We start from the raw sequence: 25,656 nt of genomic DNA on the forward strand, positions 1-25,656 counted from the left end.
GTTCCTGAATGAAAATGTATCCAACTAGAGAGAGCAGGTATTTGAGAACAACATGTCTGCTATTTTTTGCTACCAAGAAATGATGAGAAAGCTTTATGTGTATTTTATCCATATCTGTGAGAAAAGTTTTAAGTGGTTCTCTACATTTTATTGCTAAGAGAGAGTCCCTTTAATTTGTATAAATTGACAGATTGCCATCTGCATATAGGAAATATGAATGTCAAGAATATTTGCTGATTTTAAAAATATTTAAAACTCAATTTTCTTTAAAAAAAAGTTGCATATGGGGAAGATGGTTTCTTGGCTATGTGGGGCTTGGATTTTCAACCATTTGTCTTGTTTGCATGCCCTAGTCTGGGTAACCAACCATCCCAGCTTTCTGGGTTTTAGCACTGAAAGCCCTGCAATGTCCCATGAAACCTCTCAGTTTGAGGAAAACTAGGAGAGCTGGTCACTGTAGCCACACCCCATAATCAGGACACTTGCCATCTCCATTCCCAAGACCATTTCAGATTCTGCACATTAAGGTTTTTTGTGCAGGCCTAGGAATCCCTCTTCTCTAGTCATTCACTTCCAAATCCCAAACTTTTGTTGCTCTTGCTTTTCTATTTCTCTTTTTCTATATGGAATTTTATTTTTATGAAAACCTGTAGTCATTGTTTTAGAAGGTTTTTGGGAAAAGATGGAGATAACCAGATTGTATGTAAGGTACTATATATATCTATACCTGTATCTATATCTATATGTATATATATGTATATATATATATATGTTTATGTTTATATATGGAAGCCTTTTAATGATTTCTGACCTTGAAATAATGATATTGTGACTTAAAAACTGTTATTATTGAAATATAGTTAAATGTAACATTGTATAAATTTAAGATATATAACATGTTGATTTGATACATTTATGTATTGTAATATGATTACCACTGTGGAGTTAGCTGACAACTTTATCAGGTTATACAGTTGCCATTTCTTTTATGTGCTGGTAACAATGAAGATCTAGTCTCTTAGCAACCTTGAAGTTATGTTACAGTATTGGTGTTTATAATAATATTGTGGGCTTTGGTGATTTACCAAATTTAATATCAGAAATTAGGGTGAATTTCACTTAAAACCAACTCCAAGGCCACATAAGAGGAGAGTTTCCCTATCATTCAAGTTCCTGGAGCTTCCTTTCTCATGCTTTTCATACCATGTATTACTTGAATTCTGCCCCCTTATTAGTGCAGACATGAAACTCAGGTCTCTCCCAGTTTCTACAAAAGCTCATTCATACTCAAGAGTTTCATGAGTTTAGGAATTCTCTACAAGTTCCTGGGCAGCTGCAATGTCACAGGAGAGGTCATATCACAGGGCATATGGCCATTGGCCACATACCCCTCCCTGCAGCCTTTTAGACCACAGAACACTTCTGTCTGTGCTCGGGTCTCAGCTTCTGTCCTGAGAGGCATTTTGATGAGTGCTATTTGTTCCATGTCATAATATTTTAAGTGAAAGAGTAACATGTTTATCTCAGCAATTATGCAGCTCCACAGAGTGGAAGTGTTGGGTGTCAAACCTCATGCCCTCTAAAGTTAGGAAATGAGAGGAAGCAAATTTCACAAAATTGACCATTCCCATTTTCAGAGAGTAGTGCCAATGTGAGTTGGAGAAGAAAGTGAATGGGTTTGATCAAGGATATAACACATGCCAACAATTTTACTTTGATGATCTTACTATAATTCCTCTTTCATAGGTGAGGAAATTATAGCTTAGCATACCTAAAAAAATAACAAAAAATTTAAAATTGTGACCAAGTTTATGCAAGTAGCAAAATCTGGGATTCCTTCTCAGGCAGCCTGACCACAGAGTATGTGCTCTTTACCCATATTCACATCACATGAAGACTATAGTTTTCTTTTCACAGATGCATCTGCATGCACATAATTTCAGAACTGCTAGAAAAGAAGTGGAATCGTGTTTTCTAACCTTCCTTCATGCTGTGATTTATAAGGCATGAATTGCTGTAGCCGGACTCATCAGGACTGCACTCATGACTGTCTGGCTTCAGCATCCATGAGGATGTGCAGGAGCTGCTGGGACCAGGGCTGTGCTTCTTTGCAACTGTCAGGATTGCATCATAAGACTCTGGAGAGCTCTCCCACTCCTGTGGTTCTCGCTTCCCAGAAAACCTTGCTCACATTCTTCTATGGCCTGGGCATCTCCTTTACTGGGCTGCTACCTGGCCTCTGTACAGGCTCTCTTTCCCTCTGGGAACCCTCTGTAACTACCAGGATTGAGGTAGAGAATGGGCTGGAGAACGCTGGTCTTTGATACTAGTAGGAATAGTTTTTACATGCTTTGATAAACTTCATTTTTCTTGACACTGTAGCAATACATACCTAGACTTCCTAGAAGATTCAAAAACCATTATAATTAATTTAAAAATATATCAAATTGAAGTCATGCCTTTGTTCAACAAAGGAATGTATTTTTTTTAGAAGCAAAGAGAAGTGTCCTTACCTCTTTGAATATTCTCCTCTGTGGTAGAAATTGGAGGCTTGTTAGTTTGATGAAGAGAAGGGTGAACTAGCTGAACCCATATGTCTGTAACTCTTGAAGAACACATTTGGTCCAGGTAATGAGGGCTCAGTATACAGACTGAGAGAAATCAAGATAACCTATTGGAAAACCAGGACCTCCTACTTAAATTTCCTCTCAAATACACTTAGTTTCCTCAAAATGGGGATAATGACTTTGGGTTCTTCTCCGGTAGCTAAGGAGCTTGGAAGTTGTCACTGCAATCCTCACATGAGGAAAAAAAAGTTGGGGCGCCTCGGTGGCTCAGTCCATTAAGTGTCTGACTTCAGCTCAGGTCATGTGTGCTGACAGCTCAGAGCCTGGAGCCTGCTTCACATTATTTGTCTCCTTCTCTCTCTGCCCCCTCCCCCTCTTGGGCTATCTCTCTCTCTCTCTCTCTCTCTCTCGAAAATAAATAACATTAAAAACTAAAAAAGAAAAACAAAAATCTAAAAAAAAAAGTAAAACTTACCAACTCTTAGATTCACCAGAGAATTGAAGTCATGGAGAAAAATGCTCCCCTTAGATTGGAGGGACAGATAACCTGATAAAGAGAATCACAAATTCCTGGAACAGAAACCTTCATGGGAACCAGTACTGAGGTAGGAAAACATGAGCTGTAATTGGTGGATTGCTGGTGCCTCACTGTGGACAAATCCAAGAGATAAAACCTCTAGTGGGTGCACTTTGGTGGGGCCAGTGGGGGGCACACTTTGGTGAATTTTGCCTTCAGAACCCCTGTCAAGTTCTCACAGTGAGGATTAGAGAAAATCCCCTCATGCTTCTGGCAGGAGGAGAGAAAAGAAACCCTTTTTAAATACACACAGTTTCTCTAATATGGGGGTACTAATAGTGAAATCCTGGGGGAGTAACAGGATTAGGTGTGATAATATATATAAAGCATATAGTACAGTGCCTATAAGGGCTGTTACTGCAGTCATTTTACCATCTTTCCATACATAAGCTGAAAGTTATACTCTTCTACTAGAGAAGCTGTGCAGGAGATAGAGATTCAGAAATGGGCTAAAAGGAGTGTTGTGAAATTTAGCCTAAGCAGTACCTTTAAAATACACAGTGATTTGCATCTTGGAAGCATTACTATCATTTGGCATACCATCATACACATTCTCCCTTGAGTCCCGTGAAAGAGTAATTCACTCCCTGCTGACAAAGGAAAGAGACCAAGGCAGTTTCTGACTGCTGCTCTACTTTTCCAGGCCTTTCCCTCAGAGCCGGGGTCAGTGTTGGAATTATCCAGTGCCTTGGCTGCTTCCAGTTTCCTGGACAGCATCTTCTCAGCTAAGTGGTGCTGTGTCCACAGTGGCATGAACAGTGTTCTACTGCTTCTCACCTGGCTCATTCCAGAACAAACAGCAGCAGACACACACATGGAGAAATTGCTGGCCAGAGACTGCCTAGAACATCACAATTCTGGTCCATTCAGAGAGAGACGGGAAGGCGACAAAGTGCCCAGACCGGGACCTTCCCCAGGAGAAACCACCTGGGGACCAGATGACGGACATTTGGGAATCTTAACTTTTCATATTTTCCTTATTGGTTTTCAAGTTTTAGTCTTGACTTTAGAGCTCTCAGGAATAGCTCTTCTTATTTTTCTTTTTTTGCCAGGTAGCAGTGATTTAGATTTGAAACTACTTTGTGCATTTGTGCCCTTAAATACATCTGCCTCATCCTTGCTTTTATCCTTCCAGTTTCAGAGAACTACATGTCCTTTTCTGTATAATTTATCCTCCTTCATCTTCCCACTGCCCCTCAGGCTGTTATCAGTAGTAGTAGTGGGAACACAGTAAACTTAAAATGACTTGTTTTTGTGTTTCTCATGAGATCCACAAAGTGGCTTAGTACAATTTAGATTCTTAAGTGCCCGGGGGACTCCCTGAAAATAATTTGCTTTTCCCCTTTATTTTGAAAAACAAATGTCAAAAATGCTGAAGTGGGCTGTGATTGCACATGTTAGTCAGAGGTAATCTGTTTGGTCCCTAGTCAGTAGGACTTCTGGGGGAGCTGGAAGTGAAATGAAAACTGACACATCAATGAAATCCATGATCTGTTCACCTGCAGTTGAACCAAGGCATACCTAGGAGGGCAACAGTGGTTTCTCAAGACACCAACTCCCAGAGGTTAAGGATTTGCTTTAAATTTGCCAAATTCCTTGACATATTGTAGAAATCTCATCTACAGATTCATGTATATTTAGCAGGGTAAAAAGTTTATTGTTGTTTGTCTACAAACTCATTAGCATTTTGATCAGAGCCTTAAATGAATAAATCAAATGCATACTGATCAGACTTAGGAATGAAATAAATCTGGAAGGGATAAGTAATGTGTTTGATGAAAGGACATAAAATTATCAGAATTGAATTGCAAATTACAATGAACAAGAGGAAATGTAATAGGGTACATATAAAGGTTAGCATTTCCATTAAAAAAAAATCAATTGCCCAAGTATAGGATAGGGATAAGGATAGGGATAGGGGAGACCTATGTTTATTACAGTTAATGTGAAAAAAGACCTGAGCATTTGAGAAGACTTTATTAAGTCAATTGTGATGAAATATAATAGTCTCATTTTACTCTGCAGTACTGTATCTGGAATATTGTGAGCAATTTTGGGGGCCACCCATGGGACGTTGACATCTGAAGAGATGTCAGTTTAATCTAGCAGGATGTGTGGGATTTTTTTGGACATGTCTTGTGAGGGGAAAGGAGTAAAGGGATCATCCAAGGAAAAGCTTGTAGAGCTGTGATTTGTTCCTTCAGTCACGTGAAGTTCTTTCAGATGGGAGAAGAGTCAACTCTCTTGATTTATAAGGCAAAATTTAGGGTTGCCTGTGTGGTTCAGTTGGTTAAGCATCTGACTTCTGATTTTGGGTGAGGTCATGATCTCACTGTCTTGAAATTGAGCCCCACATGGACTCCACTGTGTGCATGGAGCATGCTTAAGATTCTCTCTCTCCCTTCCTTTGTCCCTCCCCTCTCTGCTGTGTTTGCACACGCACGTGCACATGCATCCTCTCTATCTCTGTCTCTCAAATGCATACATACGTACATACATACATATGGCAGAATCTAGACCACATAAGAAAAAGCTATAGGGAAGTAGATTTTGACTTAAATCTAAGAAAGAAATTTATAACAATTGCAGTTGTTCTGCAATGAAATATAGTGCTTCATAACCTCCTAAACTTTTTATCACTCTGTGTGAAGGGCCAGGCTAGAATACTAACCTGAGATGCTCACATGCCAGCAGAAGGGACTCTTGGAATGAGTGGAAAGTTGGACTACCTCAAAGATTCTTTCCACTCGGTGATTGTTTTTTAATTAATTCAAGATGAATGCAATTTAAAGAGTTCTCTTTTACATCTCTTATGAAATCTGATTTACTTTCTGGAAAGTTACTTCACGTATACTGATGTTTTCAAATTACAGTTCTATTTTCCCATGAAAACTATGAAAATGTTCACATGACTTAGTATTTAGAAGTGTCAATAAGTTGACATAGTGGCTACGAGTGCCTTTGACACTTATATGCTGTCAAACCACTTCATATCTGTTCTCAGCAAGATTAGGGAAACTTCTTTGTTAATCCTCTGGGCCAGGATTTGCTTCATTATTCTGAGGTTTAATGTAAGACCTATACATTCCCAATGCACATATTTTTGGCTCTTTGTGAATCTTATTGGGGATATAAGTCAGGAAATAGTAAAAAAAAAAAATACCTTCAAGAATAGTGTGTTAGGAAACTCTTCTAATTAGTCCTTTAGAGGCTCTGGATACACCTACGTGTTTACCAGCTTTGTCCTCCTGCATCATAGACACCCTCTGTGTTCCCACCACCTTCTTTGCTGCTGACCCCACAAGGTATATCAACTCTTGAAATTGAACCTCTTCATTTTCTCTTATCAGAGAAAGCCCCAGGATGGTTTTCTCCATCTAAATCTCTATAATTACATTTTAAAAGGCTGATGTTGATAATGTTGATATTTCTGCAGGTTTTGGAATAGGACTTGGGATTGATAGCAGCTTTCTTTGTCACATTTTCCTGTAAGGCATCCTAGAGATTCACAGGACTCAGTTGGATACCCCCTTCCAGTGATAGATTACACTATATGGTAGGCTAGCAGGCTGAGTATGGGCAGCTCTAGGAAAGTTGTAGTGTCCGTTTTCTGACTGTGGCATAGCTGAACATTTTTCTCCAAGAACCTAGCATCTGGGCTTCTTCATATAAAAGACGGTAGAAAGATCTTCTTAACAAAGGCCATTTGCAGGCTTGGCTAACCTCAGCATTTCCTTAAGGGGGGTTAGTATTAATTGGTGAAAGGACAATGTCTGCAGGAATGGGGGTGCCACACAGAACAGTTTCCTGACTTCAGAAGTCATCAGAGCAAGACACCATTGTTCAAACTTATAGTCCAGAGTTATGATCCTATTTTTGTTCTTGTCTCGCTGCTTGTGTTGGTGGAGGTTTACGTTAGCATGTAGACCACTGGGCCAGAAAGGAAAATCATGATATCTGCCTGTTTTAGTGGCCCCATTTTGCATATTGGCAAACACTCATTGCAAGTTGTAATTATTGAAGACATTGGTGTGGTTGCATGGACTTAAAAAGACAAATGCTGAAGCTTTAATAAAAAAGTGTGAAGTGTCATCAAAATTTTTACTGCCCTTAAATTTAATAATGTATACAGATTTTCTTTTTGTCCTTATTCTTATACATATAATTGTGTTCTATTACTGTCACTAAATATCGGTAGAAAGAGAATATGTTATCTCACCATCTCCTTTTTTCCCTTTTCCCTTAATTGTTTATAAACACATGAATGTGATTTCAACAACTAATGTTGTCTTAGATGAGGGTGAGCACTCTTTACTGTTCCAAGCATTCTCCTATCTTCCTAGGCTTCTCTCTTGGCCACCTTCCCCAAGAGACAGATTATTGTTAATCAGATTTTGTTGGAAATGAGAAAAGGCTGTCTGTCTAGCCTAGCACCATCCAATAGAATTTTCTGCAGTTATGCCAATGCTCTATATCTGTGCTGTCCAATACCGTAGCTACTGGCCACCCGTGACTGTTGTGCATTTGCAGTGTGGGTGGTGTGACTCAGGAACTGAATTTTAAATTTTATTTGATTTTAATTAATTTAAATATAAACAGGTATTTGTGCTTAGTGGCTACCATATTGGGGTATATTGGACAGCACAGCGATTGCCAAAGAATTCAAAGCACCAGAAAATGTAAGGAAGTACACTAACCAGTGAGGTTTACTGTTCTAAACACTCCTTTTCTGTATTGAGCCAAATGGTGTTTAGAAGTCACATAGCATCTGCTCTGATGGCTGTTTAGATGGTCCTCAAAAAAGTGAGAAAAAATCCACATCCGTGTAAAGCGTTTATAATTAATCATAAAGATCGTTGTCTATGCTATACTAGGTGCTTCACATATCTGCTTTCCAGATATAGCATCTATTATTTCACAAGTGTTCCAACTTAGATGATAATTATTTCCATGTCAAGTAAGAGAAAGAACCGAGGCACACTGTTTTAAAATAATAAACCGACTCAAAGTCACACAGCCAGGAAATGGTAGAGCCAAGGTATGAACCCAGCTGGGATTCTTCATTGATGCATTTCATAATTAAATATTTCCTACATTGTCTTTTAGAGCTCGTGTGCATATTTCCCTAGTCATCATTGAGAAACAAGGTAGAGTTTAATAATATGAGCCCTGTCGCTGTATTACCTGACTCGAATGGTCTTCTGACACTCATACCTGTGTGAATTTGAGCACATTACCTGATCATAGCTCTGAGTGTCATTTTTCTCATTTTCATATGAATCTACTTCGTTGGGTTGTTGTGAGGTTTCAGTAAATTTCTCACACAGTGCTTGAACCATAAATACTTGCCATTGTCATTTTTTAAATATTTACTTTTGAGAGAGAGAGAGACAGAGCACAAGCAGGGGAGGAGCAGAGAGAGAGGGAGATGCAGAATCCGAAGCAGGTTCCAGGCTTTGAGCTGTCAGCACAGAGCCTGATGCGGGGCTTGAACCCACAAACCATGATGTGAGATCGTGGCCTGACCCGAAGTCAGACGCTTAACCAACTGAGCCACCCAGACACCCCTTGCTATCCCCATTTTTAATTTGAAAGGGACTACCATTTATTTTAGGATGTTGATTTAATGTGATGTTAATAGATGAAATAGATACATGCTTTGGGTGCACTTTCTTAGGAAACAAGAGAGACTCTAATAATTCAGATAATTCAGTAAGAAACACCCTGCTGTTCAGCCACTTTGGTGTGTCCATCACTGGGATTATAAAGTTGCAGAGCCCACATGCTCTGGCCTGTTCCTCATATCTTTGCTTTTCATGTAACCCTCATAGATGTCTCCTTTGGTGTCTTTGATTGGTTCTGAATGCTGAGCAGTGACAAACACCAACACAGCTGGAAAGAGCTGTAAGATTTGCTGTTCTGTCTTACAGCAGGGAATTATTGCCATGGATACCAGCATCACAGGAAAACTGGGGAGCATTCTCATCTGGTCTCCTGAGTGGTCTGACATCTGTTTCTGGCAAGGCCAATAATGAGTGTGCTGCTAGCTTCATATCAAACGGAAGACTGATCCTCATTTTTTTTTTTTTTTAATCACAGATGGCCTCTTCCCAAGATGCCAGGTATGGCCAGAAAGACTCCTCTGATCAGAACTTTGACTACATGTTCAAATTGCTCATCATTGGCAATAGCAGTGTGGGGAAAACATCTTTCCTCTTCCGTTATGCGGATGACTCCTTTACATCTGCATTCGTCAGCACAGTTGGGATCGATTTCAAAGTAAAAACTGTATTCAAAAATGAAAAGAGAATCAAGCTTCAGATTTGGGTAAGTGACTTTGAAATGACAATGTTCTTCAGTCTATGACATTGAACCTAGATGTATGAAAGAGAAACACTTTCTGCCTTGTTCTGTCCCCATGGGTCCACAGGCTCCATTTCTAGATTCTTTGCTTGGAAAATTCTGTTTCAAAGACAGTAGAGTGATGCCTCTTTAAGGTATGGAGACTAAACTATGCCTTATTGTGAAATGTTACTTCTTAGAGTCTTCAGAAGAAAGAAAATCCAAATATATGTTGTGTTGGTGGTTGAAGGAACACTCAATGAGAAGCTAGGCTCTGCCTTTCATGATCTGTATGACCCTGAACAAGCCTGTGAATCCCTCTATGCCACTTTTGTAATCCACAAAGTTGGCAAAGTCAATCTAGCCTTTTAGATCATAGGGAGCATCTTGTCCTGGGCATTGTAAAGAAAAGGTCAATGACCAAATGTAGAGAAAACTTAAGTTTGGTACCTTTATAAAGCCCCACATAAAACTTTGAACATGGTCTATTTACCTTTCACAGACTTTCTTTTCTCAGCTCTAAGAGTTATGTTTATTCACACAAGCAAAACAAAACAAATGAAATAAAATATTTACTTTAAACAGGGTTTTCCTCTAAGCAGATGTTTTCCCACTAACTTTTGAGACCATTTGACTAGCTTTTTGCCTCTTCCCACCCCTGCAGAAGATCAAAGTTTCTTTAAATCTTTGGGATAAAATTAGGACAATAGCAAGTGAGAAGCAGAAGAAAAATGTATGTGGGTAACAGGTTTAAGGTAATGTAAGAATGAAATAAAAGTTAGTGACACCAAAAGAGATTTGTGGAGTAAGCATTTTATGTATATCATGGAATATATGGGTACAATGGTGTGGAACATTTCTGCAGTGTTTTGGCCCCTTTTCCCTGTTTATTTGTGCCTCTGCCACTCAAATTAACTTGAGCTGTAAACAGGTATTTCCTCCCAAGAGATGTTTCCCACCTTCCTCTGAGATAATTCTGATATCTACTACCATTTTGCACTGGCCTCAGGGGTAATCTGTAGGACTGATGATAAATCTCCCTCCTCAAATATGGAGAACTGGAAGAAAGATAAATCCCAGAGTACAAAATATAAACCTTTTTTTAAAAATAAATACCACTTTATTAAAATATCGGTATAAACCGAGTGACCTTTAAGTATCTTAAAGTTCTTAGGTGTAACTTTAAAGATGTAGGTATGCACACAGACAGGTATCCTTTTGGGCAGCTTACTGTTTTATTTATTATAATTCAGGAGTCATCCAAGTCTAAACAGAACTGGTGTAAGAGCTTGGAAAAGTTGTCTGAGGACCTTTCACTACTCTTCCAGTCCTCAAAGCCCTTTTTGTTGGGAGGGTACCTCTTTGGAACTTAAATATACAGCCCTGTCTATGGAGATAGAAAGAGCTATGTTCATTGCTTCACATTTGGGTCCTGGTTCATTCTCTTCCTTTTGAGCTTTAAGCAACCAACTGTCATATCAATGTGACTCTCATGTTCAGGCTTAAGAAAGGTCCCTCAACTCTGAAGAAATTTGGTGAATTGAAAATTAAATTAATTTTGTAACCACACATCTCTCAACTCACTGACCATGTTTTTTCTGCTGCTAAAATAACAGTCCTTCCTTTGGCTGACAGCTCCTAGTTTCCCCTTATACTTTACAGATGCTTAAAGATGGCTGTCATGATCATTTAGGTAAAACGCCAACTTCGTGTGTTAAGTCAATCTAATAATCTCTAGTAACTTCTCAATCTAGGTTTTTGACAGAAATGATTTGTAGAGGTACATAATTATCTGTTTTTAATGTAAAAAAGATATATTTCAAATAACATAAATTATTTTGAGAATTATAAAGTATTTCGTACTTAAAAATATTTTCTTCAAAGTACACAATGCTACTATGATGCCAGAGCTGATATATTTCAAATAACATAAATTATTTTGAGAATTATAAAGTATTTCGTACTTAAAAATATTTTCTTCAAAGTACACAATGCTACTATGATGCCAGAGCTGATTCATTGACTTTTCTTGGGGGTTGAAATTAAGTTACTTCTGTATAGGTCTTACATTTGGATGAAAGTTGTTCTCCTAGCTAACTTAAGCCTCAGATCTTTGAGCTGCCTCAAAGATCTCCTCATGCTTCTCACTTCCCATAACTTCACTCAAAAAGCTCTCACAAAGGGAAGCCTGGGTGGCTCAGTCAGTTGGCCATCTGACTTCAGCTCAGGTCATGATCTCCTTGTTTGTGAGTTCAAGCCCCAAATCAGGCTTCTTGCTGTCAGCGTAGCAGAGCCTGCTTCAGATCCTCTGCCCCCCTCTTTCTCTGCCCCTTCCCCACTCTCTCTCTCTCTCTCTCTCTCTCTCTCTCTCTCTCTGTCACTCTCAAAACTAAATAAACATTAAAACAACAACAAAAAAGCTCTCACATATAACTCTCTTTAAATTTGTATCAAATCTTCCATAATCTACCATTTTCCCCAAACCTCCAACTCTCTTCACAGCCCAGTCCAGCCCAGGACTTCATTGCAGGGCTTCCATTCTCCCATTCTGTGGATACAGATACACTCCTTCACGGGTTAGCAACTCAGGAATCCTTCCCCTTGCCCTCTCCTTAGTCACAACTGTGGTTTGGTGGCCACTGTTATCTTTGCAACTAAAGCAGTCTCTTCTCTTCCTCTTTAGGGAAATTAGGAGCTCTTAATGCACCTGTGATTTCACGGGTGTGAAAATGGGTTTTGCACTACTGTATACCAACTGGTCTACTAGACTGTGAAACATTCTAAAGAAGTACTGTAAAAAGATTTTGTGCTCATTGAACTTATAGTATAATTGGAAAAAGAAATTAATATGGAGTAGTTATATACTCTTACAAACAAACACCTACTGCATAAGCATTATATATAGCTAACATTTATTGAACACACACCATATGCCAGGCATTATCTATGCTTTACCTCTAATTCCTGAAACAATTCAACTTTGCATTTCTTCTTCTTATTATTTTACTTGAGAAATTTGAAGGTGGGGCAAGTTTAGTAGCTTGCCAAGATCGTATGTAATGAATTACTGATTCCAGGACACGTCTATCAGAGCCTAATGCTTGGGCTTCTATTCCCCTTTACCAAGCTGACAAAATTATGAAGTTTTCTTGAATATGGTGGTGTTTTTCTGGAGATGGCAATTTTAAATGATGTATCCTGGGATGTCGAAGAAAATTTTGAAAAAGTTTGGCCATTTCAGTGAATTGAGGCATGCAGCGGAGGATAGGATAAAGAGAAATAGGGTGGTGTGCCTAAAAATAGGTATACCTACAGTAATTCTAGGGATCCTTGCTTGATGCTATCATGTAAGTATAGCATAGTTGTTATTTAACAATTTTAAATAACATAGTTGTTATTAGTTGTTCTATAACAACTTTAATAAATCATTTTTTGGGGAATATATTTGGCACTTACAGTTTTTCATCTCCTAGTATTTAATAGCCAATTAACTACTTTTCCCAGCTTATAATATTTTTCTGTACTTAAATTAATTTGTAACTAATTCATTAGGGTGTCCACAATCATCTTATTGACAACACTTCTGAAACCAAATGTGTGGGTTTTCTAGACCAGTTAATCCTTCAACTCTCTGTGGACACCACCTGGCTGCATACAATTTAATCCATTTCTGATGTTTACTACCTGGAATTACCACAGACCTCAGATGTAAAGGGCTCAGTTCTGCAAGACTGCTGTCCCTTACTTCAGACACCCATCACAAGTCTGTTGTTTTTCTGATATACAGGCTCCAAATGGGGGGGGGGCGGTTCCCATTCCACCACCCCTCAGAGTTGATAATTTGTTAGGATAGCTTATAGAACTCAGGAAGACAGTTTACTTACTATTATGTGTTTATTATAAGGATAGAACTGAGTAACATCTAAACAGAAGAGAAAAGTAGGACAGTTTCAGGGCAGGAGGATAGGTACAGTTTCCATGCCTTCTCTGGGCATGTCATACTCCTAGACCGTTGATGTATTCACCAACCCAGAAGCTCTCTGAACCTCATCCTTTAGGATACTTATGGAGCTTCCATTACACAGGCATGATTGTCATGATTAATTAAATCATTGGCAGTTGGTGATTAACTCAGCCTGCAGCACCTTTCCCCTCTGAGCGGTCAGGGGGGTAGGGCTGAAAGTTCCATATCTTTACCTGGACAGGCTGAGGATGTTGATATGATTCTGATTACTTTATTAGTTTTAAAGTGTCCATTAAGAGGACTGTTTCCAGGTTAGGAAACCAAGGTGTTTAGAGAAGGTAAATATTTGGCCTTATCTTACAATTAGTACCAGAACAGGTCTCCTGCTAGTTGAGCCAGTCTGATTGCTACTACACTAAGTTCACTCTCAAGGTAAATGCTGTGTTATGATCGCTCTTGTAAGTTTACTTGATTGCCGGTAGAATCGACCAGGCTCAGGGACATCCAACTTGAGGCCAGATTTCAAGTATTTCTAAAATATCAGGAGGAAGTGCCTGTCTGGGAAGACTCCCCGTTCCTCTTGATGGTTTGCTTTTTGCATGTGTTGCATCCGGAGTTTCTGAGCCCACAAACTGGATTACTTACTGGATTTTTAACAATTCACATGCAAATAAAGCGTTTTAACAGCTACTAGAAACCACTGACATTTCTTCATGGACATGTTACACCTCCTTTCTGTGGAAGTTCATTACTGCCTTGGAATAAACTTGTTTAGAGAAATGTTCATTTGTACTTATTTACCAACTTTGTATTCCATTAGTATATTTATGAATCCCTTTATCCTTCACTGAATTTACATTGCTTACTGCATTTTCATTTTATTATCATTTTTATGCTTCTCAAATCAAAAATTTTCAAAATTTTAGAGATTCCAAGTATTTGGTCTGGTTCTTCAATTTTTTTATGTGTCTGTTTAATGCTATTATGAATATATTGGGGAAAAATTTAGTGTGGTTGTCACTTTAATGAAAAATATTTCACAGCTGGGATCTATATTATTTTGCTTCTCATTTTAAAAATAGTTTAGCTTTGAGAAAAGCTGTATAAAGTGGATGCCTTCCCAATGAGAAGACTGAAAAAAATAGCATCAATTACGAAGAATATCACCTATATTTATTTTTAGTATCTAGATTACTAGGATGAGAGCATTGAGGCTTATAGCAATTTGCAAAGCAGAATGTGCTGACAATTATTGCAATTAGACTGTGTAGATAGCCAGACTTGACAGTGTGATTCCCCTGAATAAATAGCAACTTCCTTTGCTTGAAGAAAGCACCTGGATATCCTTTTTCAGTTGGGTCTGCATTTTTTAAGTCTTAAAATCAGGGTTGACTCCAACTAATGGAAGACTTAACTTGAAAAAGCCATAGCTTAAATGGTTAATATAGGTTTTACATGGACAGGAGCCAGGTAGGCAGAAGGCAGAGGGCATTACTGTTTTCATTGCTCTTTGTCACTCCTTGTGCCTTTATCCTTCCTTTTTCTCTCTTTCCCCTTTTTCCTCCCTTCATTTCTGAAGCTCTGGCCAGGCTGAGTTAATTGGAAACTGATTCTCAGCATGTTCAAAGTCCAGGGCTGCCACACACAGATGCACGTTGTATACTGCGCAAGGGCACCCACCAAAGGGTCAAGTGGGGCCCTTCTCCACTTACTGAGCCTTGTGCTCTTCCTAAGGGGCACCTTTTCCTTTTCTCAAAGGTTCCATCTGTTCATCAAGTATGTGCTGTTGGACTACATGCATCTAAAGGGGATTCTGATCCCCGTATAGTAACCATGTCTTCAGGTAGTAACTAGTCAGAATCTAATGCAAGAGATGGACTAGTAAACCCAGAGAGGGACCTAAGTCCTGCTTCCCTAGGGGAGGCATGGAGGAAGACAGTGTTTGAAAATACAGGTTTTATTATTATTGAAGTATGGCCAGGCCAACAGATCAGGAGACAACTGCCATTAACAACAAACAGAAGATAGTTTTTTATACTCATGGTTTCCAGGAGAAGGACGCATGGGCTAGAGGAGGGAGGCACAAGGGGAATGAGATGAATCACCAGGGTGCATTAGGAGGTTGTTAGGGGTGTGTGATAAGAGCCTCTGTTGTGGTTTCTGTGGAATGACTGGGCACAGCAGGTTTAGGATTGCTAGTTTGAATAATTTCAGCAGACCCTATGTCTGCTCAGGGGACACAGAGACACTGGTTATCTGGCTCAGGAGTGATTAAGGGAGGTGGATAGTGGCTCAAAGTGTTAGAGCCCAGTAAGAGAGGTGGTTGGTGGTATGAGCTCTGGATTCGTTCCTTTGCATCAGAAAATTGAGCTGGTGAGTTGTTTAATATCTCTAGGAGTTGGCTAACTCTGAGAAGGGCAGTCCCTCCAGAGTCCACAAGGCCCTGGGTGTCAACACATCAGAATATAGAAAATGAAACACATGTTTAATAAAGAAGGCAGGTCTTGGAGCTCCAGGGGTGGCTTCTTTCATTTATTCTACTGAGTCAAATTCTTGTGATTTCAAATACTCTTACCATAGGCTCAGTACATTTCCTGGTCTGAGCATTTGGAGACCTAGAAAGTTGGATCAGGAAACGATCTTTCACATTTTCTGGCTTAACTCCTCATTTGATGGTATGACTGATAATAGCATCATTTACTGAACCCAGTTTTACCCACAAAGGAAACACTTTATGCTTTATGCATTTTAGAATTTATTTTTTCCCATGAGGGAAGGTAGTATTATTAGCCCTGTTTTATAGATGCAGAAACAGAGAATCAGAAAGATAAAGGAATTTTCTCAAGGTCATAGCTAGGATATAGTAGAGGCAGCATACCCAGCACAGCACGGAGTCCAAAGCCCGCGTGTACTTGATCACGTGATATAAATGAGGTCCAGGAAGGCCAAGTGATTTCTTTGAGATCTTTAGGTTATTCAATCTAAAATCCTACATATGTTAATTCTTAGCAAGTACTTTTGCACACTATATAATTACTCTATATTTTCTCCTATTTCTTGATTACCTATTCTAAGAAATTGTTTATAGTTACAGAAAGAAATCACTTGTTTTGCTTTTAACTTACTATCCACCAGCATGAGTGCGTTGTGCATTATCTGTGTTTAAAACACATAGATATACACAGCAGGATGGATTGGAACACATTCAACTAGCTTCTTCCTGTATATTTCTGGAATGCCTGTTTTCACGGATGGGAACGTGCATATCAAGAAAGGGCAGAAAGAAGAGTCTGAGTAAAATGGAATTGGAAAATATTTCTACCTGTAATCTTTGCATTTGGTGCTCATTTAACCTAGTCACCCTACACATGAATTTCAGGATGGTGTTCATATTTTTTCATCTATTTATAAGGAACCACCCTTTTCTGCCCAGGTGAGTTCCTCAAGAGAACCACTGAAGCTGGTGGCAGCTGCCAAGACCATTGCTGGTACTGTCACCTGTATGCTCTTTTCCCCCTTCGCATGTGTTCTAACCTAGCATCTGCTCTTTCTCTGAGAGACTGAGAAAGGTAATATTGGGTTTCACTCCTGAGAGGAAGCTGATGCTTGTGTGCTAAGTGTTAAGATGCATGAAAACGTTCACCCTGTCAGGCAGCTGAAGTCAGCAACTCCTGCAGTCCCACCATGTTTAAACCACTTTCTCAACATTGACAAAGTAGGGAAAATACTAAAGACTTTTGTTCCTGGCCCAGTGGAGATTACCAGCTATGTGGGAAGATAGGACAACAAACACAAGAAAGGGGCTTCCTGTGGATCATTGAGTGAGTGTCCCCAAGGGGCAGAGTGGCCCAGCAGTAGGAGGGGGCACTTTTGAGTCTGACATTTTGGGAATCATATGCTGATTCTGATCTCACTAGCTGTGACCTCAAGCCCTAACTTTTCTGAGCCTTTTCACAAATTTTATTCATTTGTGAATGAAAGAAAATACCTACCCCTTATCTGCTAGGTATTTGCCATAATAATTTTTTTTATAATTGTTCAATACTAGACACAGAGCTAACAGTAAATGTTTTCTTCTTTCTTAAAAATAGTGTACCAACCTTCAGACAAATAATTTAATTGGATCAAATATATGCTGGGTGCTACTCTGTGGCAGGCACTGTGGTAGGTGCTGGGGGATGTAATGGTAAAGGATACACAGGGTCTGCCACGGGAGCCAACTATCTGGTGGGGAGGTAGAGAGTGAAGAGAGAATTCCATCTGCTGTGATAAATGCTCTGGAGACATGAACACAGGTTACACAGGAAAGAAGCCTAACCCAGTCTTGGGGACTTTGGGAAGGTTTCTTGAGGGAGTCTACATCTGAGCCATAAACTGACAAATGAAATAGAATTATTTGCTCATTGATTCACTCATTCATTTACTCAACCAACATTTATTGAGTTTTTACTCAATAAATGAGTAAGACACTGACTCTGTGAAGGAATTTGAGATTGAAAGTAAATGCTCAGAAAATCTGATGGTGATGGTGTTGTGGATAAATAATCAGCACTATAACAAATGAAAGTTAGCAACAGGGGCAGGGAAGTTTGCTTTTGTTAAATGGTCAAGAAGGGTTTATATGAAGTAACTGGGCTGAGACCCAAAGGATGAGAAGGAGCTGAACATTGAAGAATAAGGATGATTGTTCATGTTCCCTTCCTCTCTCTCCTCGCTGCATCTCTCTCTCTCCCCTCCTCTCTTTCCCTCCCCCCTGCCCCCCATTTCAAAAGTTTTTGCTTTCTGGGTTTTTTTTCCCACTATAGCTTCATATAGAGTGCTTGTTGCTTACCTTTGTTTATCAGATCTTCGCTTTTCTCCCATTTTGCCTCCCATTTGAGCAGGTGTAGATTTAGATTATTGGAGCCTATAGCTTTGACAGATTGGTAAAAACTTTAAGGAACAAGTATAAAAATGCATTACTTTTGCATAAGTATCAAAAAGCAGATGACCATGTGAACATATTACTGGCCCCCCTTAGAAGGAACCTAAAGCTTAATCTTCTGTCAGCTTCATGGCAGTTCATCACTATTTTGGGGAAATTTTATCTGCTTGTCTGGAGGGACTGAAAGACGCATGTGGCTGATAAGAAGCAGTTACAACCAGTACAAGAGAGGAACGTACAGTGGGAGTGTGTGGGTAAAGGTGTGTTGAGCCAGCAGGATAGAGAACGGACATTGGGGCAGGACTCTAGATTTCCTGGGGCAAATGACATTGAGCAATCCCTAATGTGTCAGGTGTAGTGGAACACGTTCATGGGTGTGAAGTCATGTAATCCTCGCAAAAAACTATGACACAAGATGCCATTCTTGTCTTCAGTTTACACATGAGAAAACTGAGGGGCAGAGAGTGTGAATAACTCACCCAAGGTCTCACAGCTAACAGGTAGTTAGCAGATCTGAATGGGAGCCGCCCAGCTTTGGAGCCTTTATGAACCCATTTTGGTGCACCCTCACTTCTGAGGCATTGCTGTGGGTGAGCCACTGAGCAGATTATATTTTTAGCACTTCCAACAACTTTGGAATGTTGGTATCTATAGAGATCTTTTTAAACGTGGAGGAAACCAAGACTCTGAGAGGTTAAATAGTTTTCTCCTGGCCACATAGCTTTTTCCACTGCTTTTTAGAGTAACTTTCAATGTTTTAACTCCCTGATTTAGAAAAGAAAATCAGGAAGTATCCAAAATCAATGGAGTAAGTTTTTTACAGAAGTGTGTCATAACCATATATCCCATCCAGATTGATATCTTTTGTGATCTTCCAATCAGCCCAGTTCATACAGGGACTTCTAGCCAAGAATGCTGATCTCAAACCTTTTGAAAATGGGAATGCCACATTGGTAGCAGAGAATGGGGATTCGGAATAAGTTAAGTTCCAGACTATTTAAATTGTGGAAACTTTAAGCAAATTAAATATTGTAATTAAACTCTTTCTTTGTTGTACATTTACTTACCTTAAGAGGCCATGAAAAATGAGTCAATTTGTTTTGGACTGTCAGGATTATCAGAATGAACCTTTCAGACATGACTACTCTACTCAGTGGTCACCAGATATTTTCTCTAGTCTTAGGCCATTCTATTTTTTTATTATATATATTTTTAAAATTTATTTATTTTATTTATTTTTGAGCAAGAGGCAGAGAGAGAGGGAGACAGAGAGAGAATACCACACTGTCAGTGCAGAGCCTGAAGTGGGGCTTGAGCTCACAAACCCTGAGATCATGACCTGAGCTGAAGTTGGATGCTTAACTGACTGAGCCACCCAGGTGCCCCTAGGCCATTATATAGAATATATATATATATATATATATATATATATATATATATATATATATTCTTTCTTCAATATCACTTTGTCTCCCTTCATGTTGCCAGTTGCTTTCCTTTGCCATTCTAAACTTTTTACCTCCATCATATCATTTTATAAATCACATTCACTGTCATTAGGTGACTTGAGATCACAGTGGCCCAAGGTGAGAGTAAGAGAATCTTTTTATTAATATGCATGAGCTTTGGTTTGAGGACGCTGGAAAGTCTAATTCGACCTCTCAGAAGCCTCCCTTTGCTACTGTATTGTTATCTCCATGTAGTCATCACCTAAAATGTTAAATCTGCCTGATCACATTGGTATTATTTTAACCTTAGGCTTATTCTAGACTTACTTGGATCAGAAATATTACTTAGTGGTTTTGTCATTAAAAATGGTCTCTGAAGCTAGGCTATCTGAGTTCAAATTTTAGTCCTAAGGCTTCTGGGTGTTGTGACCCTGGGCAAGTTAATTAACTTCTCTGTGCCTCAGTTTTCCCATCTGTAAACTGGGGAAAATAAAAATACTTTGCTTATAGTCTTTTTGTAAAGATTAAATAAAATGATGTTTATAAAATTCTTAGAATAGTTCCTGATGCATTGAATGTGCTCAATAAAGAAGTCATTTTTATTTCTTTCCACCTGAATTTTCCAATATTGACATCATCGGTCTTACTCCATACTTTCTGTAACTGCAAATAAATTTCTAGTTCCAAAATAGGCAGACATTTATATGAAGAACTTAATTTTGGTGTTCTAACATGGTGATAAAATATACAAGCAAATTGACAAGGTGAAGCATTTTTAGGACACCTGGGGATCTTTCACCAGCCAAGACGAAATTTTGATATGCCCAGGGGTAGTCAGCCGTGTTGTTGAGTTGTTTTGTGGTATTTTTGAGCCATCTTTACATTTAGATAAACTCATCAACTGTACAGGGAAGGCAAACCCATACAGCTGTTTAAGTGTTCATAAAATTGGTATCTTTCTCTGTAACAAAAACAATTAAAAATCACTGAATTCATGGAGAGTTGTTATTAAAACACAGGGAATAATTTCCTCAGGATATTGCCTAGTATCATTGGCAGTTACTGATTTTAGCTGTAAGTTATGCCTCTGTCACCAAGTCACCCATTGTTATTTTTCTGTTGATTTGTTTAAAATGATACTGAACTGACTAGTCGTTCTGGCATGTATAAACACAGCTTAAATCTGGGTACAAATGAAGCTTTTAATTACTCCATATTTATTTATTTATTTAATAATGATTTTTAAAATTTTATTTATTTATTTTGAGAGAGAGAGAGAGAGAGAGAGAGAGAAAGTGAGCAAGCAATCAGGGGAAGGGCAGAGACAGAGAGAGAGAGGGAGAAAGAGATAGAGATAGAGATAGAGATAGAGATAGAGAGAGAGAGAGAGAGAGAGAGAGAGAATTCTAACCAGGTTCCATTCTGTCAGCACAGAGCCCAATGCAGAGCTCATACTCATGAAACATGAGATCATGACCTAAGCTGAAACCAAGCTGAGAGGGATGCTCAACCACCTAAGCCACCCAGGTGTCCCTAATTACTCCATATTTATTTCCCAAGTCAGATTTAAGGAAGAAAGTACAGCATTTCCTAAGCTGGATAGTACTTATTTTCAGTTAGGGATGTTCTTGTTTTCTCTTCCACTTGTGCTCTCATAGCACTAACTTTGCTAGTCCTGGTCAATACCACAGTGGCAACTCAATCAGCACATTAAAAGAAATAGCAATATAAGCATCAGTGGATAAAGATCACTTTGCTCAGCCTGCTAATCATTACGAAGACATGGAAGGCAAGGTGTCCACAAAAAGTTCAAAAATCTTTCATCTTTGAAAACAACTTAATCAATCTTAGAATGTGTATCAAGCATCATGGGCAAAATTATAGAGTATAACCTAAAAATAGAAGAACAAGGGAGACAAGATTAAAAAGAGTTGAAGTGGGTGAATGTATCAACAGGGTTTGGGAGAGAAACACACTGGACAATTGAGGACAGTTTGTTGATTTTACAAAGGTATCTGTAGTATTTAGGGCTGCACTCAGGGATGCTGCAGACCGCAGGGCTATTACCACCACTTGGACTGACGGGAATGGGAACCAGAAAGAGCTGTACCTATACAGGTAGAAGGAGCCCAAGAGGCCCAGTAGGCTGAGCCTTGGTCTTTGAATAGCACAGCCTCTACCAATCAATGGCTCAGCAAGGAAGGGGCCAAAGGAAGAAATGCCCAGACCTCTCATTCTTCCTGCCCTCTGACCTTTCACCTGTACCTGTCATTGGCTGAGCCCCCTTTCCTGAGTAGCCTGCAAAGGAGCTCTGTTTTTTTTTGTTTTTTTTTTATGTTTATTTATTTATTTTGAGAGAGAGAGAGCACAGGCATAAGAGTGCAATCAGGGGAGGGGCACAGAGAGAGAGAGAGAGAGAGAGAATCCTTTTTTTTTTTAATTTTTTTTAATGTTTATTTATTTTTGAGACAGAGAGAGACAGAGCATGAACGGGGGAGGGGGCAGAGAGAGGGAGACACAGAATTGGAAGCAGGCTCCAGGCTCTGAGCCATCAGCCCAGAGCAGCCCAGAGCCCGTCGCGGGGCTCGAACCCACGGACCGTGAGATCGTGACCTGAGCCGAAGTCAGACGCTTAACCGACTGAACCACCCAGGCGCCCCGAGAGAGAGAGAATCCTAAGCAGGTTCCACGTTTTTGGAACAGAACCCCATGTGGGGCTTGATCCTACATTTTGTGAGATCATGACCTGAACTGAAGTCAAGAGTCAGACACTTAGCCAACTGAGCCATCCAGGACCCCCCAAAATAACTCTGTTTTAGCGGTTCATTGAGGTTAGGCCCCCACAGCACAGAGTAGGATGGAATTGGATAAAGTGAGGGTCTGGAAAGGCAAAGGCACATATTTAGTACAATGAAGAAGATAGTTTGGGATTAATATTTTCTGTATAAAACTGTTCATTTATTAAATAAGGTGTAGAGCCCAAATGCACATTTTAGAAACTTTGAATTATAGATGTTATATGGTATTGTGTTCATGTATTCATACTCCTGATAATTTGAATAATGTACACTTCAGAGTTCTATTTTGTTTTGACTATCCATATGGTCCTTCTTAATTGTTCCAGTGGGCATTCATTGGATAATTTTACTGAAAGCTCAAGATACTGCTAATGAGTTGGCACTTTGAACACTATACGGCCATTCGTGTCTGCTTCAGAAGGAAATACATTAATGTTCACTCAAAACTGAGTGAATGTCTGCATGGAAAAAAATACCAGTGAACCCAGGGCCTTTATCGAATCCTCTCTGAGGTGCCATATCCTCTGTAAAGGGAATGCAAATGGTCTGGGAACTTTGGCAACAAAAGCCATCGAGGTATATGGTTCAGTCACAGAGAGGTGGGGAAAACCTATGTGATGCACAAGTTGCAGAATTTGGAGTTGGCCCTTCTGCTCTGTGAGGCTGCATAAGCATATTCCCAAATGCCAACCGTGACCCACGCTGGGCTCTAACACATGTGTCTCCAAAGGAAGAACAAGGCAATGTGTTTCTTCAGAAAGCTAAATTCTTCAATTTTAAGAAACTTCTACAATTAAAGTAATATTATTTATTTTAATTAATTTCTTCCCACTCTTTTGGTAATCTGATAGATGGTGGGTTTCTTTTTGAACTTTTCTTGAGGCACCTGGGTGGCCCAGTCAGTTGAGTGTCCAACTTTGGCTCAGGTCATGATCTCACGGTTGGTGGGTTCGAGCGCCGTGTGGGGCTCTGTGCTGACAACTCAGAGCCTGGAGCCTGCTTCCGATTCTGTGTCTCCCTCTCTCTCTGCCTCTCCCCCACTCATGCTCTGTTTCTGTCTGTCTCAAAAATAAATAAACATAAAAATAAAAAAAAAAAACCTTTCTTAGGAAAAATATGGCAGTTCTCATAAATACAGTAGCCATATGTATTTATTTATTATTTATATTATTTTGGTCTCACATGCCCAAATGTTTGGGAATAGTGATGTGGGAGTTTGTGTGGGTACAACCCTCCTCGTCTAGGCAGTGTGGAGAGAATAGCCACGTCACCAGGCAGTCACTGTATTTTAGTGACACAGTGTGTGTTTGTCCTAAATGACTAGGCATAGTGGTTGCTATGTGTTGTGCAAAGTGCTAAACCCTGGAGGAGAGGGAACCAAGGGTTTTTAAGCTTCCTATCTTCTGGCGACTTAGAGGATAATGGTATCAAAGCAAGTATGGAGATAAGTGAAGAGCAATCAAATGAGGAAAGCAAAGGCTATTTACATTGAGTTTGATACAGCAAGGGAGTCGTCCACCATCCTTTGGATTTTGGCAGAGACTGAAAGGCAGGCAGAGGAGTAGGAAGGCTTTCTAGTGGAGGAAGGGGAAGTCTTCAGGTGTGTCCTTATTGCAAGTTATTGGCAGAGACATTTTACATGGACTAACTAGAAGTGGGGCATCCTTTATCACTGGTTAGGGATACATGTTTGGCTTCCTCCTAAGTTGGAAGTGACGACAACTGCCAGTTATTAATCAAGTCCTGACCTTTTGGGACCAATTGTTACAGAAATAATTATTTAGTTTCCTGGATTGTCAGTAGAGGTAGCAATCTGGTTCCCTGTAAGTCTGACTTACAGCAGACTGGCTTTCTTGGTTGCTTATTGAAGATAAGAGGCTTGGCTTCCTGGAAAGGTTGGTGCAGGTTGTGGGTATAAGTTCTTTTTTGACGTATAGTCTGCCCGTTGTCTGTTTGTATATTCAGTCTCATAAGTAAGCCAAACACAAGGCCAGCTTTAATAAGAGCAACAGAAGAGCACAAGAAGAAATAATGGGTTTTGTTGTCTGGTGGTTTCATTCTGGGAAAATTATTTAACTGTTATGTCTTGGTTTCATTTTCTATAAAATAAGGATATGAATCTTTGCCTTGTAGGGTTATTCTGCAGAATAACATAGTATGTGTAATGTGCCTCGTATGGTTCTCATAATTTTGGGGCTCTTTTACACCCTTAAAAATTATTGAGGACCCCAAAGAGCTTGTATGTATATGTAGGTGATATCTATTGATATTTACTATATTAGAAATTAAAGCTGAAAAAATTTAAATATTAATTCACTTTAAAATAACAGCATATTGCGTGTAAACATAAATTACATACTTTTAATGAAAAATGGCTACATTTTGAAAAACAAAAGAAGTGAGAAGAATGATATTGTTTTATATTTTTGTGAAATTTTTTAATATGTGGCTTACTGGGGACAGCTGGATTTTCATATCTGCTTGTTCATTCAGTCTGTTGCTATAACACATGTCATGTCACCTCTGGAAAACTCCACAGTACACCTGTGAAAGAATGAGAATGGAAAAAGCAAATAACAGCTTTGTGTTATTTTTAAATGAATTTCGACCTCAGGACCTTCTGAAAGGGTTTGGGGGCTCCCAGACCACATTTTGAGTACCACTCCTCTAGGCCTCAAGAAACTGTGAACACTATTAGCAGGAGATTACAGCATTGTTGACCCATATTTGGAAAGGTACATCTTTATAGAGAGGTACTGCTTTATACTCCCACATGTGGGCAGATGAAAGAAAGGAGATCCTCTGACAATACATGGCTTTCCTGGAAACCAGGTTTGAGGTTCAGAGCTCCATTGAAAATGGAGGACAAACCAGAAAGCAGTTTTTATTTTGCAGCCGTATCTGAATGAGAGAATGAGTAAATGAAAGCTCATACCCATGCATTTTGTACCTAGCTGTTATCTATGGTACAACAGTAAGTGCAATGGACTGGAAAGTAGGTCCTGCTCAAATCTATCTCACTGGAGCAAGATTCTC

General features: G+C 39.3%; 1 protein-coding gene across 1 annotated transcript in view; it reads left to right on the forward strand.

Moving 5' to 3' along the window:
- The first annotated feature begins 9,243 nt into the window (after window positions 1-9,243).
- Window positions 9,244-25,656, forward strand: part of RAB3C (RAB3C, member RAS oncogene family) — a 259,615-nt gene continuing 243,202 nt past the window's right edge. Inside the window, exon 1 of the mRNA XM_042959193.1 lies at window positions 9,244-9,471. Within this exon, the coding sequence (XP_042815127.1) occupies window positions 9,244-9,471 (228 nt within the window). The remainder of the gene's footprint in view (window positions 9,472-25,656) is intronic.

The sequence above is a fragment of the Panthera tigris genome, chromosome A1, assembly GCF_018350195.1.
Source record: "Panthera tigris isolate Pti1 chromosome A1, P.tigris_Pti1_mat1.1, whole genome shotgun sequence".
In the NCBI taxonomy this organism is placed as follows: domain Eukaryota; kingdom Metazoa; phylum Chordata; class Mammalia; order Carnivora; family Felidae; genus Panthera; species Panthera tigris.